Source organism: Mastigoproctus giganteus, chromosome 9, assembly GCF_048544385.1.
Source record: "Mastigoproctus giganteus isolate SK-2022 chromosome 9, ASM4854438v1, whole genome shotgun sequence".
NCBI lineage: Eukaryota > Metazoa > Arthropoda > Arachnida > Uropygi > Thelyphonidae > Mastigoproctus > Mastigoproctus giganteus.
In genome coordinates this window covers 48,012,328-48,028,162 of record NC_143583.1, presented here as the reverse complement: position 1 = coordinate 48,028,162, position 15,835 = coordinate 48,012,328, and the positions used below count along the sequence as shown (strand labels likewise).

The following is a 15,835-nucleotide window of genomic DNA, read 5'->3' as shown; positions in this document are numbered from 1 at the left end:
GAAACCATGCTGAGTATCCTTGAGAATTTCAATTCGATCCAAATGATCCTGAATTCCACCCTTGATCATTGCCTCCATGATTTTCCCTACTACTGAAGTCAGACTGACAGGTCGATAATTTCCAACTTCACTTTTAGAGCCACCCTTATGTATGGGAGATACATTTGCACTTTTCCAATTTGCACTTTTCCATCAACTCCAGGAGCCTTACTGGTCTGTAGGCTCGAAAGTTTTTTCATTAAATAATCTTGCGAAATTTCAATGTCATTAATTACATATTTTTTAACTTCGCTCCCACAATTTCCCTTTGCCACAAAAGGCTTTTCATTTGTAAATATCGATGCAAAATAACTGTTGAGTTCATCTGCAACGGCAGCTGGTGTATTTATTACTATCCCCTTTCCCTTACGTAAAGGTCCGATCTGGTTTGTCCTGCTCTTCTTGGCATTTATATATGTGAAGAATTCTTTATCCCCCCTCTTTGCTCTGTTTGCTAGTGATTTCTCATAAACTGCCTTTGCCTGTCGAACCTTTTCTGTGGCTCTATTACACATCACCTTGTAGCTGTTATAGGCTTCAGTACTTTTTATTGCTCTGTAACCTTTCCATGCCACCTTTTTCTGCTCAAGTAATGCGGCAACTTCACTAGTCATCCAACTTGGAACCCTCCTCGTGGAGTATTTTTTTAATGGTATATACGCATTCAAGGCATCTGTGATTAATGTTTTAAAAGCGTACCACAGTTCAATTGTATTCATTCTCTGCGCGATATCTACCCAGTTAATAGAGGCCATGTAGTACCTGAAGGCATCGTAATTTCCTTTTCTGAAATTAAACCCCATTCCTTTGCCTTTTACTTCTGCTACCTCTCTCGTCATCATCCACCGTAGAACTCCGTGATCACTTCCTGCTACTGGTTCCTCTACTGTCAGCCCTGTTATGTCATCTGATTCATGTGTGATGATGAGGTCTAGGATATTCTTTTCTCTAGTACTTTCCCTGACATGTTGATACAAATAACAGTCATCTAGTTGATTTAAAAATTTTGTTCCCCATGTCGAGTTTCCTTCCCATTTACTCCAATCAATTAGAGGCAAATTGAAATCACCCATAATAAGGCATTGACGCTTACTTGCCCATTTCATTTGCATGTAGAGGCTTTTGTCATAATCTTCACAATCACCTGGTCTGTAGATTACTCCTACTCGCATTATACCTTTGTTTCCAACTATCTCACACCATACAGACTCTATACTAGCATGTGAAACGTCTGAATCCGGGAAAGCTATCGTCGCACTCAGGCTGCTTCTGATAAGAAGCATTACCCCACCACCCCTTCTATCTACCCTATCATTCCTAAATACATTATACAAGCCGTACTGAAACTCATCATCCCCAATTTCCGGGTGGCACCACGTCTCTGTAAGCCGAGTGTTATACGAGGGTTGGCTGTATAACTGTTAAAAAGAAAAGGCTGAATTAAGGGGAAAGGAAGTAAAAGTAAGGAAAGCAATAGAAACTCAATTTCCCTCGAATTACTCCAATAGATTTCGAGGTATAAAATTTAGAGTCAGAAAGCAGAGAGGGAAAACCAAAGAAAATGGATTCTAATAAAGGAACTTCGGTTATATCGGAAGCGCCACTGCCCATCCCTTTAGTAAGGGATACTGGTATTACAGTAAGAATAAGAAGTTTAAGGATAATCTGCATTAGACAAAACTGGACTATGATAAAGAAACAAAGAAATACCAGTTGTAGTATATTAAAAAATAAGAAATAAAGAATTACCATTTGTAAGAATATTATAATATACGTAACTCAACCTTTCTGAAATAGTAAATCAAAAGGAACAAAAGGAATAAATAGGATGCGAGACATACCACCTTATCCCAATAGAAACAAGGCCAAAATGCCCAATTCAGACTATCCTAAAACTTCTTATTTTTAAAATTTTCTTTAAAGCAACATGTAGTCCCTCATATTATCATAATCATATGTATTGTTATGCTCCTACTAGTAGTCATATCATCTAAACCTTCCCTCCAACCGACGTAGCTGTTACGAGCTGATAAATTGTTTGTACATTGTCAATTTTTTTGTTCTTGCTGTACATATTGGTTCTAATATATGTTTTTTGTCTCCCTCACAATTGAGTATGGAGACCACACTTGAAAAAGACATCGATGTCTTGATAGGTCCAAAGACGGACGCTCTGAATGTCGTTTGAAATTAAGACTGTCTCCTGCACATCCCATGAGTTCTGTTACTGTATTCGGAATTACATCCATCGACATACAATCAGATATCTGAGTCACTGACGAACCGCCAGAGTGAATTGTTCTAAGGAATCAACCACTTCCTCATAGGCTCAATCTCGCCTAACAGCATGCTGAGTTTTGAAATCAGGTCGTCGTAATCCTCACTTCAAAGAAAAGCTCTTTGTCTCTTTCTCTCAGCTAGTGAAAGTTCGGAATACATGGGATAAGGATACATGCGTAATTCACAGAAAATTCACCTTTCTGAAAATTCCGCCATGAATATTGCTATTTGAACTATTTATGTTTAAATGTATAAGTTGGATTACATCTGCTGGACTAATTGACGTCATCTGCTCTTTTGCGTCTGATCCACCACTATGTCACGTTACAATATGTTGACATCTGCTTGTCTGTGCACTAAATCCATCACTGTCATATTTATTGTTGTTTTTGTGATGTAAACCCTTTTGACCCCTAGATCGATCTTACGCTGTGTCATCCCAATCATGCGTTCCCATCAAACAACGAATTCATTCATCCTTTACAAGACATTTAACTTACCTAAACTGGTATCAAGGTTGACCAGATAACCTAGTGGCACCAATACTTACCAGAAGACTTACTGGTGCCAAAAGACTAAGTAGAAGACTTATTGGTGTTATGATTCCTTTTTTTGGGAGGGGGGGCAAAAATCGTTGCAGGAATTAGAGAGGACGTGTTTGGTACTTAAAGGATTTACTTAGATTTTCAATATAAAATGGTAAGGAAAAGCAGGCAGGCTGTTATAGATTAGCTTCATCTTTCGACAATATTGCAAAACGAACTATCTGTACACTATTGTAATGGAGGTAAGAATGTACTGAATTCATCATTTTCTGCTGCGATTGAGTACCTATCGGCTTTATTTAGCTAATGTACTACTAGTTAGCTTTACTCATGCCTGTAAAGAACAGGGTAAAGGAATTACGATGTAGCGAAAGAAGCAACAAAGGGTGCATCCACCAAAGTATTCTGAGGAGCAATACTTTGAGTGATCTCTCCATCATTTTCACCTGATTAGACATTCCTGTCACGTCCATCTGGGGACCCTAATTCTATACGTGCGTGCGTGTGTGTGTGTGTGTGTGTGTGTATGTCCATGCGATGGCTTTATTGAAAAACTTTCTCCAGTGGCGGAGATGCAGTGAGGTCAATTGTAAACAACACGCGACAAACATTGGAAGGAGTGGGGAGGAAATGCATGATGGATGTAATCGATGCGTCTCTTACTTATCTCGATCTATACTAGTGTGTGTATTTCCGTGAACTAGTTAATTGTCAGAGGATGTCTATGGGGAACTCGCACGCTACCTGGAGTCTGCTCAAAGAATTATTTTACAAATACTGTTCGTGTTCTTCTCCCTTCAATTGTGAAAAGTGAAGAGCAGTTGTTAATAACACAGATCAATACATTTTCATCGTGAAAAAATAGGTCTTTGGATGCTGATTCCATATCTGTTTTCGGTTTTCTCCTAGTGAGTCTAGTTTTTGTGGTGAGACCAATTACATGACCATTATGAGATTAACTAAACCAATCACATACCTATTTCAGCCAACCTACATGAATACGATTATTATTCATTTGTTGTTATTGTTTATATATTCATATTTATGTAATTGTTTGAATATATCAATATCCTAGTTATTTCATAATTCAATTATTTTATTTTAAATTGCCTCAGTCGAGATTCAGCGATTATCGAAACAGGTTCATCGTTCACCTCAAGAGAATAAAAATCATCCAAGAAATTCATTCTGTTATGAGCACAGCTTTTTCCCTCACGAGATCACAAAGGCTTACATTTAGGACAGATATGCGGAAAATTTATCACTTGTAAGGCGTGGGCACCATATGGTATTTGTACCGCTCGTTCCAATGAATTGCATGACTGGTTGATCAAAAGGAAAAAGTCGACGCCATTTGTATACCTATGATATGAAGGAACCCTTTAAAAGACCGCGATAACAATTGTTTCTTTTGTAATGTGAATGTAAGTGGATTCTCAGAGAAGAATAAGCACAAGATTGTTTATCCGAACCTGAATTCACCGATGAGACCTCACGATGACAGTGTGTCAATTCCAGTACCTCCACGGCAGGGAGTGGATTCGTTGGAAGACCAAGTGGAATGTGATGAAGATGCGATTGGCGGAAACTATAGAACTTTAGCCGATCACGAGTACACACACCTGACGAAGAAATATATTAGAACTGGCTGGAGATCTCTATCGAGATCAGCTGAATGATCTCAATAGGAATCTACCTTCTCCAAAAATAAATCCTCTCCTCCAGACTAAAGAGTCTTTGGCGTTCTTCTTAACCCTTGGTTAAGAAGAACGCCAAAGACTCTTTAGTCTGGAGGAATGGTCAAGTTCTTCTTAACCCTTGGTTAAGAAGAACTTGACCATTCTCTATAAATGAAATATATAGAGAATTGACAAAATAATGGAAACACCTGTGATAATAGTTGGACAATGAAGGGAGTGTAGCGGTTGCCATTTTGAAAGAACGTTAGTTTTGTTAGTGTTGCGTTGTCCAAGTTCAATTATTGTGACAGTTATATTATTCAATAAGAATTGATGTGTTACTTGGTCCTATTCCTGCTCATTTTGATGAATAATGGATAATACAAGGAAAATACAGAAAGGGGAGGGAAAGAAGATGAAGTAGGTGCTTCCTCCCGTCATCGTCTTGTGTGCCTCTGTTGCATGACGAAGGTACTAAGAAAGTTTTAGATAGCAAATATTTGAAGGGTAAGCGTGTAAAACCTAGACATTAAGTAATGTTATTGCTTCTGTGCCTTCAGTTGCTAGTACTTCAGGGACTGCAAGTGTTTCTACAGCTACTACGTCAGCCGTTAGCGCAGGCGTTAATTTTGGAGGTTGGTGACACAGGTTTGGGAGTATTTGGTGAGAAGCAGGTGGAAGCAATTGAACAAGGAATACAGATAGAAGAAATCCCAGAAGGAATTCAAGAATTGCAGCCTTTCTCTGAACAGTGTATTCGTGAAGAGTTGGAAATGCAACATGATCGTTTGAACATTCATGATTTCAGCTTTTGTGGGGATGTTAGTAGAAGGTCTACTGGAACTAATGTCAGGGAGAATGATATAATAGTAGCCAACATACATCAACAGAGGTGCCGTTATGGTGATGTCAAAAACATATATGAGTTAATTACTAAATTAAAAAATCGGTGTTGATTATTCTACAAATGAACTTAATAAGGTGACAAAGTCAGCATCTAATTTTATACTCGATGTGGAGATCGTCATGATATGGAGATCGTCAGCAATGCACTTCTAATAGACAACGAAAGATTGAAAGCAAGAATTGATGAGCTCCAAGTAAGGGCAAATTTGTTTGACAATTTGAAGAGGGGCCAACCTGTGGTGAATCCTTCAGAAGTTTCAGGAGAGTATCAGCTTTCTTATGCTGAAATGTTAAAGGCAGGAATTACGCAGAACAGGGGTGATGAAGTTGTAAGGAATTCTCATGTAGTAGGGAAAGGGAAAGTGCCGAGTCTAGAAATGTTAAGCCCAGGGTTAATAATACAGTAATTTTGAGGGCTGATAATGATACCAAGTTTAACACTAGTCAAGAGTTCAAGGATGCACTGGTCATTTCTCTGAAAAACGATTTCAGAGATATAAAAGTACGGAATTTGCGAAAATTTGCGATTAGAAATAAAGGTGTACTCATTGAGACAGAAAACGTTGAAGATTTCGACAGGATAGTCAGTTTCGAGGGGCTGCCAGGACAGGGAATTAAATCTGATAGGGGAAATACTGGAAGATCTATATTGCAAAAATTTCAGGGATTTTGGTTTTACAGAGAAAGAAGTACAAGAGGGTGTGACTTTCAGATTTAGTACAAGATCTAAATAGCGGGTGACTAATTGGGTAATTAGCCTGGTCCCGAAGATATATAACAGTATCTTGCAGAATGACAGAATATTTATTGAATATAATTCCCATAAGTTTCGAATAATAGTGACTAATAATAGTCACTATTAAACGTTTCGAATAATAATTGTAATAGTGACTAAGTGTTTTAAGTGTCTCGGATACGGACATTCTTCAGTCTATTGTACTCGCAAATCTATAATTTGTGGCCACTGTGCTCAGCCTGGTCATATTTATAATGATTGTCAAAATAAAGATTCCCCTCCTAATTGTATAAACTATAAAAGGAGAGGCAGGAACTGTGAACTCTGTGAGGGATTCACAGTATCCAGAATATATAAAAGCATTGGATTTTGCAAGTACGCGTGTTTCTGATGAATAATAGTGGTATAAACTCTAGAGTTTTTGATGATAATAATGTAGAATTGATTACGTTTATGCAATTAAATGGTAAACGATGCAGAAAGGTTATGGATGAGGCTAGAGTTGCAATGATTGATTATGGGTTAGATGTATTATGTTTCCAAGAACCATATGTTGGTGTATAGGCAGAAACGTATAAAGTGACTGGTTTCCCAGTAACAGCGAAGGTAATCCATACAGCCACTGTGAAACCAAAAACAGCTATTGTTGTTTTCAATAAAAATTTAAATGTCACTGTTATATCTAATTTTTGTTCAGAATGTGCTGCATGTGTACATATTGTCACTTCTGTGATATCGGTTTATGTAATGTCTCTAAATTGATGTTAGTATTCAATATTTAAAAAGACTTATGGAATTTGTGGCTGGCAGTAATGTAATCATAACATTAGATACAAATGCTAAATCTAGAATGTGGCATAGCAATTTTGGAGACAGCAGAGGGGCACAGTTGGAAGATTTTATTTTATGCTATAATTTAAATATTTTAAATTTGCCTAATAAGCCGCATACATTTGACAATTTACATGGCAGTTCTAATATTGAAATCACTTTAGTTAGTCAGTCTTTAGATAGAAGAATTTCTTATTGGGATGTTAAGGATAACTTTACTAATAGTGATCACAGATCCATTTTGTTTTATTTGAGTTTATACAAAGGTCAGTTAAATAAGTCTGTGTTACAAGATCACGCTAGGTTAAACTTTCAATTAATTGGAGAAAGTTTGTTTTGTTTGCATAACAGTATAGATTCAAATAATGTCCAATCTTTGAACGATGTTACAGCGACAGAATATTTGCTTTATGTCCAGTCTATGCTACTGAAAGCTTAATGTTTTGCTGTTAAGCATAAGAGAAACATTACACATAAAGTACCTTGGTGGTCAGCTGAATTAAATGTATTAAGGCACGAGGTGTTTGACCTAAGGAGGAAGTATCACAGGTTGAGAAGTTAGGGTGCTTTTGAGGCTGAGGTGTATAAGGATTTGTATAAAATTAAAAGGAGGTTGTACCATAAAGCCATTTATAATCATAAGATTAAGGCATGGCAAGATCTGGTTTTTAATGTTGGGAATACTGATCCATGGGGATTTCTGTTTAAGCTAACCAGGAATAAACTAAATTTAAATAATGCAATAAGTACAGTTACTTCTGATAATGGGGAACTACTGATTGTTAACTACAATAACTGATAAATTCTTTTTTATGGATGAATATAATGAGGATTCAGAGGAAGGTTAGAGAAGAGTATTTTAGGTATATTGGTAATAATGATGTTGAATTGTTTAATATTACTGAACTTAGGTCAGTTTGCTCTAAATTGAATGTTAATAAAACTCCAGGAATTGATAAGCTTGAGAATAGCTGTATTATTAAAATTGTAGATATGTTTCCTGATCTTATATTAAATATGTTTAATAAATGTTTTATTTCTGGGACCTGGGTTCTGGAAGATGGCTTTACTAAAATTAATAAGGAAACTTGGCAAATCAGTTACTGATCCAAGAGGCTACCGGCCTATTTCATTATTACCAAATCATGGAAAAGTATTAATCAGATTGGAGGCTTTATTTTTGGCAAGGAATTTAGATTTTCCACATCAATTTGGTTTTAAAAGAAAAAGCTCGACTGAGGATGCAATACACGATCTCGTTAATTATAGTATAAACTCTAATTGCAAATATGTCTTGGCCCTCTTCATTGATTTTGAGGGGACCTTTGACACTGTTTGGCATGAGAGTGTGTTGACCTCTTTGGGAACCCTACAGTGCCCGGATTTATTATACAGAATAATTAGAGATTATTTAAATAGGAGGAGAATTATTGTTAAGGCACCACATTCTAAATTTGAACGAGATATTAACAGAGGTTGCCCACAGGGATCAGTGTTAGGTCTAGTATTCTGGAATCTGATACTTAATATGTGGCTGCATGATGATACACTTGATTGTCATAAAACCGCGTATGCGGATGATTTAGTGTTGTGCGTGTAAGGAAAATCAAGGAGGGATATCGAGGGCAAAATTCAGATGGTTGTGGATAGTCTCGCCAATCGGGCTACAGATAATAAACTTAGTATATCTTCTACTAAGACGGTTATAATGTTGACTAAAGGGAAACGTGATTACAATAGGCCTCCTTGTGTACTTATTAATAATAAGCAGATACCTTTGGTCTCTAAGGTCAAGAAGCACCTTGGCATAATTATAGATGATAATATGTCGTTTGTGGCACATCTTGAATGTCTGAGTGGCAACGTAAAAACATTTACTGCCTCTATTGTAAGGATTACTAGAAAGGACTGGGGCTTCGGTAAAAGGGGTTCTTGGGTTACAGTTGTACAAGTCTGATGAGTGACGCTGGCACCCATCAGACTTGTACAACTGCTGATGGGTGCGGGATTTTTGTGTTACTTACACAGACAGTATAGTAGACCCACATGCGGAGACGGACACTGGGATGTGGTTGCCTGCTTCCTGGTGGATAAGTGGTCTGCCTACTGTTATATATATATATATATATATATATATATATATATATATTCCACTTGGATCCATGAATATAGGTGAAGATGGACATCAGTCTGGGTGCCACCAGAGACAGTTATACATAAACTGAAACTGAACTGTGATAATAGTTGTCTGAACGTTGCCAATACCACTGTGCTACCACAGTGGTATTGGCAACGTTCTCCCCACACCGGGTGGAAAAGGCCCGGGTTCGAATCCCGTTGATGATGCGAAGAACTTTAATGGGCTTTTTTCACTCCGTGGCTGAGTTAGTCGGTCTCAGGCGTAGATGGCAAGGATTTCCCCCAGAACTGGGGTTTTTCGTCCAGCAAACAGACAAATCGACCATAGAACACACGCTATTAACAGACATAAGACGCAGCACGGCAGATAAATTTAATTATTCGGGTGGCCTAAATATAATAGTTCGGTTTTTTTTTTGTGATAATAGTTACAGGTATGCACTAATACGGTGTTGGACCACCCCTTTCTTTTAAAACAGCTTATATTCTACTTGGAAAAGATTCAAATAAACTGTCATAAGAGGAATATTGGACAATTCTTCATGGAGGAACTTTTCAAGCTCCTTGAGTGATGAAGGTGGAGAAAATCTGCTTCTCGCCCTCCTCTCGAAATATACCCGCTGTGACTCAATAACATCTGTCTCGTGATGCACAATCTACTGCTGGATGTTGCACGGTACCATTTGAAAAAAAACGTAAACGCAAACATTCGCACAACATTTTTAAATTGCATAAATATTTATTACACCAGCGTGCTGTATTATTTTAAGTATTTATGTATAAAGATTAAAAAGTGCATTTTAAAGTATTTGTGTATAAAGATTAAAAAGTGCATTTTAAAGTATTTGTGTATAAAGATTAAAAAGTGCATTTTAAAGTATTTGTGTATAAAGTGTACCGAGTTTAAACTGTAAAACCGATAAAAAGCTAATTGTAATAACCAGTCTCATGCTTTTTGTAATGAAATCGTCTTAATTAACTTGTACTGATATTATTTGCGGTCGTATTACGAAAATTGCAAGAAGGAGAAAAAACCGAAACTAAACCGACTTTGTGGTCACGGACATTACCGTATTTAGCATTGAAGTGCGTTAGAAGCACTGTCAATTTAACTCAAATGGGTGTATTATATCCACCGTGTTTGAACATCTGGCTACTGTGCTCTAAATTCCCTGCATTTAGCAAATGAAAATTTATTTGGACACTTTTTTGAATAAGTTACATTCATATAAAATTTATATGCTCATTTAGTTTTTAATTTCATCGATTTTCTATCGATTTACTTTCCTTCAGGAAATGTGGATGTTTAAAATAGTTGTATAAAATACACACTGGGTTTTTATAGTAAAATGGATTTGTCTAAGGTAAAACGTGTTCTTTTTAAGTATTACGTAGTAAAATGAATCCACCTAAAAAGTTTACTTTTCCATTACCTCTCAGAGCCGCTGAAACACATTCAAAACAGTTCAAATAGCACACCTTTTAGTGACAAATGGGCCTGGAGTACTGGGGTCCATAGTTTAACAGATATTTATTTAAAGTATACCCAGTAAAATAAAATAAAATAAAATATTTCCAGAAGCTTTCGGAACTCGTGTCCCTTTCTCAACTGACAGAATTTTTTAAATACATTACAAGCAAACTGTGGCACGTTACTCATTCGTCATTGTTGTAGCACGGACGTGTGCTGCCTTGCGCCAGTGATCATCCATCAATAAAACGGTTGTCTCCAGGATTGGATGTATACGCATGCCTTTCTGGCGATTTAATGCCTTAGGGTTGTTCATTATGTTTAGTGACTCTAGCCATAGGCGGTGGCGAAAGTGTCGCGCGTGGTCCACTATCTCAAAGTCGCGCTTGGGGTCAAGATCGTGGTTGGTAGCCCAAAAATGTTCTGCAAGCGCGGACTGGTCAGTTTCGGCAAGCCGGATTGCTCTGTCGTGTTCCGTGAGGCGATCCTGGAGACGTCTCGATGTCTCACCTACGTAGCAACTGTTACAGGCCCTACAGGTGATACGGTACACTACATTGCTGCGTAAGACAGGTGTGACAGGGGTCTTCACACTGGAGACAAGTGAACGTAGGTTCCTACCTGGTAATTGTACTGGGTATTTTATTTTACTGGGTATACTTTAAATAAATATCTGTTAAGCACACCTTTTTATGATTATTGCTGGTTAAAGGTCTTATAATACATTCAGCGCTTCTGACATTCTTTCTGACGACAATGAAATAAAACGTTAAGGAAAGAATGAAATAAAGAAGGAAGGAAGCAGAGAAAAGTGCACATTTTCTCTCCACAACCATACATTAATCTATTTAGTTGTTTTTATCACCAAATCCACTCAGAGAAACATCCCATTAAGTCTGTCTCTTTAACAGCCGAACATCAAGTGCCATCCGACGTCTTGATAAGTAAGAGTTCTCTCGACAAACCCTGTAGACTGCATGGATCTGTCGATAGATGACACAGATCTCATCTAATGGTGACACTGTGACGGTTATCCTTCGCTGTTTATTCTCTGTCCTCTCTTCCATCGGGGATATTTGGCTTTTGTTAGCTTGTCCTATTCAATTTGTGATTCTCCTTGCACATCGTGTGCCGTGAAGTTCAAATATTGCTTTTCTAATAACCACCACCAAGAAGAAGAGCGACTCTATCAAAGCTTCCGTCCGTATATCAAGAATTATCTTCCTCACTGTCGCTGTCAGTGTAAGCGACAGTCAGATGTCCTGAAACTATGCACAACTTGTTTTTTTCTTTTTCCATTTTTATTCGATCCCGCTAGAAAGAGATCGATTCTGTAAACCCAATATCAAAGCTGGCAGATTTTATTTAAACGCTGAAAAATTTAATAGTGCTTACTGTTTATCTTTCAAACGTATCTGTTTAATATTCATCACATGTGTGGGTTGATTTTTTTCTGTTTTTCAGCTATTCGGTGATGTGGAGGTACGGCTGTTTCGTCGCTTTGGTGATGTTGCGATTTAGTGTCGGATATGAAGTTGGGGAAACGGAGAACAAGTTAGTATCAATAGCTTAAATACCACTTTCTCTTTCTCTCTCTCTCTTTTTTTTTTTTTTTTTGAACAATGTGCTTTTCAAAACATGCTTTCTTTCCACTGCTTACAAAACATACGCGTAACATAAAAACTCATAATGCATTATTAACTATAATATTTCGTTAGGACCATAAAGAAATCGCGTGAATATATGCTCTATAGTCTATACAACGTAAGGGGGTGTTTCTGAGACTGGCCACACCACGGCGCTGTAAGTAGCTGCAATGGGAGCAAGCATGTTATGTGGAAGTGGTAGGAGTACCAAAATAATAATGTAGAGATCGCTATTAAACCGCGTTCTCTGTGTTCTGATTCTTTTTGGATGCTTCTGCAACACTTATCAGCCACGAGACATCCATAAGCAAACGTGACTGATGGTTATTATTAGTTCGCGTTAACAACTCAGTCAGGGGCAGGGGACACTTGGTCCTCTGCCCCTTGACTCCTAACCTTGGCCACGAAGAGGCGCACCAAGGCCTACAGTCCAGGAGGTGACACGTAGGGTGGGATTTCAGAAAATTCTGAAAACCTCAATAAGAATAGCAGCAGGAAGATAACTTGAAAAGTATGGGAAATGGGGTGAGAAGGAAAGAAATAAAAAGAAGGGGGATAAAGACAGAGGCATCCTCTGGAAGATGAAGAGAGAAGATCATAAGTCAACTAAAAGAAAAGCAACATTTACATCTTGCAAAATATATACGTCCATAATCAAGCCCTGAGAGAAACAGATTTATTTACTGCCTCCCCAAGACATTTTATAATGATAAATCAACTTGCAGTTTTTTACAGTAAAACTCCTGAATCTGTTACTTAATGAAACCTTACTGCCTTCACTAGATATTTGTATACAAAACAAAATAATTCAAAAATCTCAATCACAGTTGCAAATTAACAAATTGATTGAGGAACTCAAAATCCGAGGAAAGAGTCAACTAGTAAAGATTGTTCACCTTAGAAGCATAACAGGATTATGTAACTTTAACATTAACAATACCCTTTCTACGCTTGAATAATCTTTCAGCAAAGCATTGAAATTCTCTTTATTCATGAGAAAATCCAGTAATTCAGTATCAACATAAACATTGGTCAACAGCTGCAATTCATTTCTTATATCTACGTAATATGGGAAATCAAAAATGAGATCTTCAACAGATTCGAGAGCACCACACTCACAAAGCGGAGTGTCAGACAGTCCCAAGGCAAGCAGTTTAGAATTTATACTTCGGTAACTAGTAATCAGAAAGGTAGAGAACAGTCCAGGAATAAACCAAGTACATTGTTTCTTATAGCCAGAGACTTCGGGTAAAAATTTATAACTTGTTGTTCCTAGTCCAGAATGCACCCAATCATTTTGCCACTCCCTGGAGAACTCCAATCTAATTCTTTTAATACCATCCTTCTCCTGAATGCCAAAATTAACAGTGAAACCTCTCAAATTAACTGGAAGAGTTTTATTCGGTAATATAAAAGGTAAGGTAATATTATTTCATATTGTATTGGGAGTCGATGACGTAATACCTGTAACGCTACCGAATACACAGTTCTTCAAGATCCGCTGGTAGCCAATAAAAAGAACGCTGCGCCTACGTGACATACCTTTTCACAATACAATTTACAACTTTAGAGCCCTAAGCCCAGGCAGAATAGCAGATAACTGGAATAAAAAAAACACGTGTAATACAAACTAAGAATAGAAGACTTAATACCATACGAGTTTCTAGTTAACTTAATAATTTTACGAGTTAAGGGTCTAAGTTTGTGCAAAATAAATTTAGCATGGCTAATCAAATTAAGGCGATCATCCGAAACGATGCTAAGGTATATATAAGTTCTTGTTATTTTAATTGTTTCCCTCCCTCCCGTTCCGTTTAATATTAGGAGGTCTGTTCAAACTTATATTCCCTTTCAACAGCATCTGCTTCGTCTTATCAATAGAGACTTTAGTTTGTGAGTAGACCATATATTAAGATCCCCTAAGATTTCATTCGCCCTGTTTTGCAGATCAAAACTAAATATCCGATAATTAAGATAATAAGGTCATCAGTGTAAGCAACTTTAAGGATGTAGTCTAGTCCACAGAAAGCCACCCATCAAGGACCATGTTCCAGCCCACAGGTTCCAGAATGGATCCCTAAGGACAGCCTCTAGTAACAGACCTTGAGACAGAACAAAATCCTGAAGAAACCAAAATTTTTCGATCACTAAAATAATCCGCAAAAAGGCGGTAGATAGGAGCAGCCTCCTTGAAGTTCGCCAGGACACTTTGCCACCATACGGTGTCAAAGGCCCCTTTGAAGGCCACACAGAGGCAGAGGGACAACTTTGAGTCAGAATTCTGGATAGAATTTAAACCAAAGAAATAGCATCAACGGTCGATTTTCCACACGTAAAACAATTTGATTTTTTGCATTCAAACCTTTGTCCAAATAATATTTTTGGAATCGGAATACAATTAATTATTTCTAAAAGTTTTTCCCAGTATCGGCAACATTGCAATATGTCATTAAGAAAAAGGGTCATTTGGGGGTTTATTATGGCTTTTAAGGAGGAGCTTCAAACGCATCTGCTTCCAGGGCAAAGGCAAAACTCCATCAACCAATCAAGTGTTAAGTAAATTTGATTTAATTTGAGGATAAACCCACAAAATCGCTTAAGAACAGCTACTTCCAACAAATCCAGACCAGGACATTTTCCATCTTTCATGGAAAGAATCTCAGTTTCAATTTCACCACAAGAAAATGAATCTTGACTAGAACCTTGGTATGTTAGGTGCTCCAGGCGCATAACAGTCTGAACCGAACCCTCCGGAGATGAAAGATCCTCGTGAATAATACCATCTAAAATATCATTGATAGATTTAAACCAATCCAAGGTTGCTGAATTATCAAAACAAACAGAAGAAAAGAAATCTTTGCAGTAACCAATTTGTATGGTAAACCCCAAGGGCCATCTTTCAAAGTCGATTGCACGAACCTAGCCCAAGAAAGTCTCATAAATTAAATTAAAGTATAGTTTTCTTTTTTATTTATCAATTTCATTTCTGGATCTATTGGTCGTAGACGTTTGAAAATTTCTCCGTGCAGCCTTCGAATCATTTCTCAAAACAATTAAACTTTGTGTCCACCAAGGGGATATAATTTAGTGATCTCTTTTTCTTCTTAAGCGTTGTTTCGCAAATATTATATAATGTCTTTTGAACTTCAAGTTCCTGACGGGAAACAGGAAGAGACCGTATTTGTTCGATAATTTCTGAAAAAATACGTTCACGGACTTTAGAGGCATCCCAATCCACATCGATGGTTTTAAAACGTGGGAAGTCAAAAGAGCACCTAAAAGAAAGGAATTTAGAATGTAGTTTAATTTCAAATCTAATCACGTTGTGGTCACTAGAACACCATAAAGAATGAACCCTCCAATCGAAAATACCCTGTCCAAACGTTGAGTTGGACATGGTAATATCCATAAATGATTGACCCAATGAAGAAACAAAAGTGGGCAAATGACCTTTTTTTTTTTTTTTTTTTTTTCATGAGAACCCCAAACACGAGAGGTATTATAACCTATAGTACTTAGTACCGTGCTTGGGTTGGAGGTTGAGAAGACGAAAGAAGATATTT

General features: G+C 37.3%; 1 protein-coding gene across 4 annotated transcripts in view; it reads left to right on the top strand.

Moving 5' to 3' along the window:
- The window catches only part of LOC150080204 (glutamate-gated chloride channel-like), a 240,794-nt gene that overhangs the window by 195,339 nt on the left and 29,620 nt on the right, over window positions 1–15,835 (top strand). For 3 of the 4 annotated variants that reach the window (XM_090381055.1, XM_090381057.1, XM_090381056.1), the window contains exon 3: window positions 12,091–12,180. The exons of the other annotated variant lie outside the window; for it this stretch is intronic. In XM_090381055.1, the coding sequence (XP_090237181.1) occupies window positions 12,091–12,180 (90 nt within the window). The remainder of the gene's footprint in view (window positions 1–12,090; window positions 12,181–15,835) is intronic. 4 annotated transcript variants of the gene reach the window in all.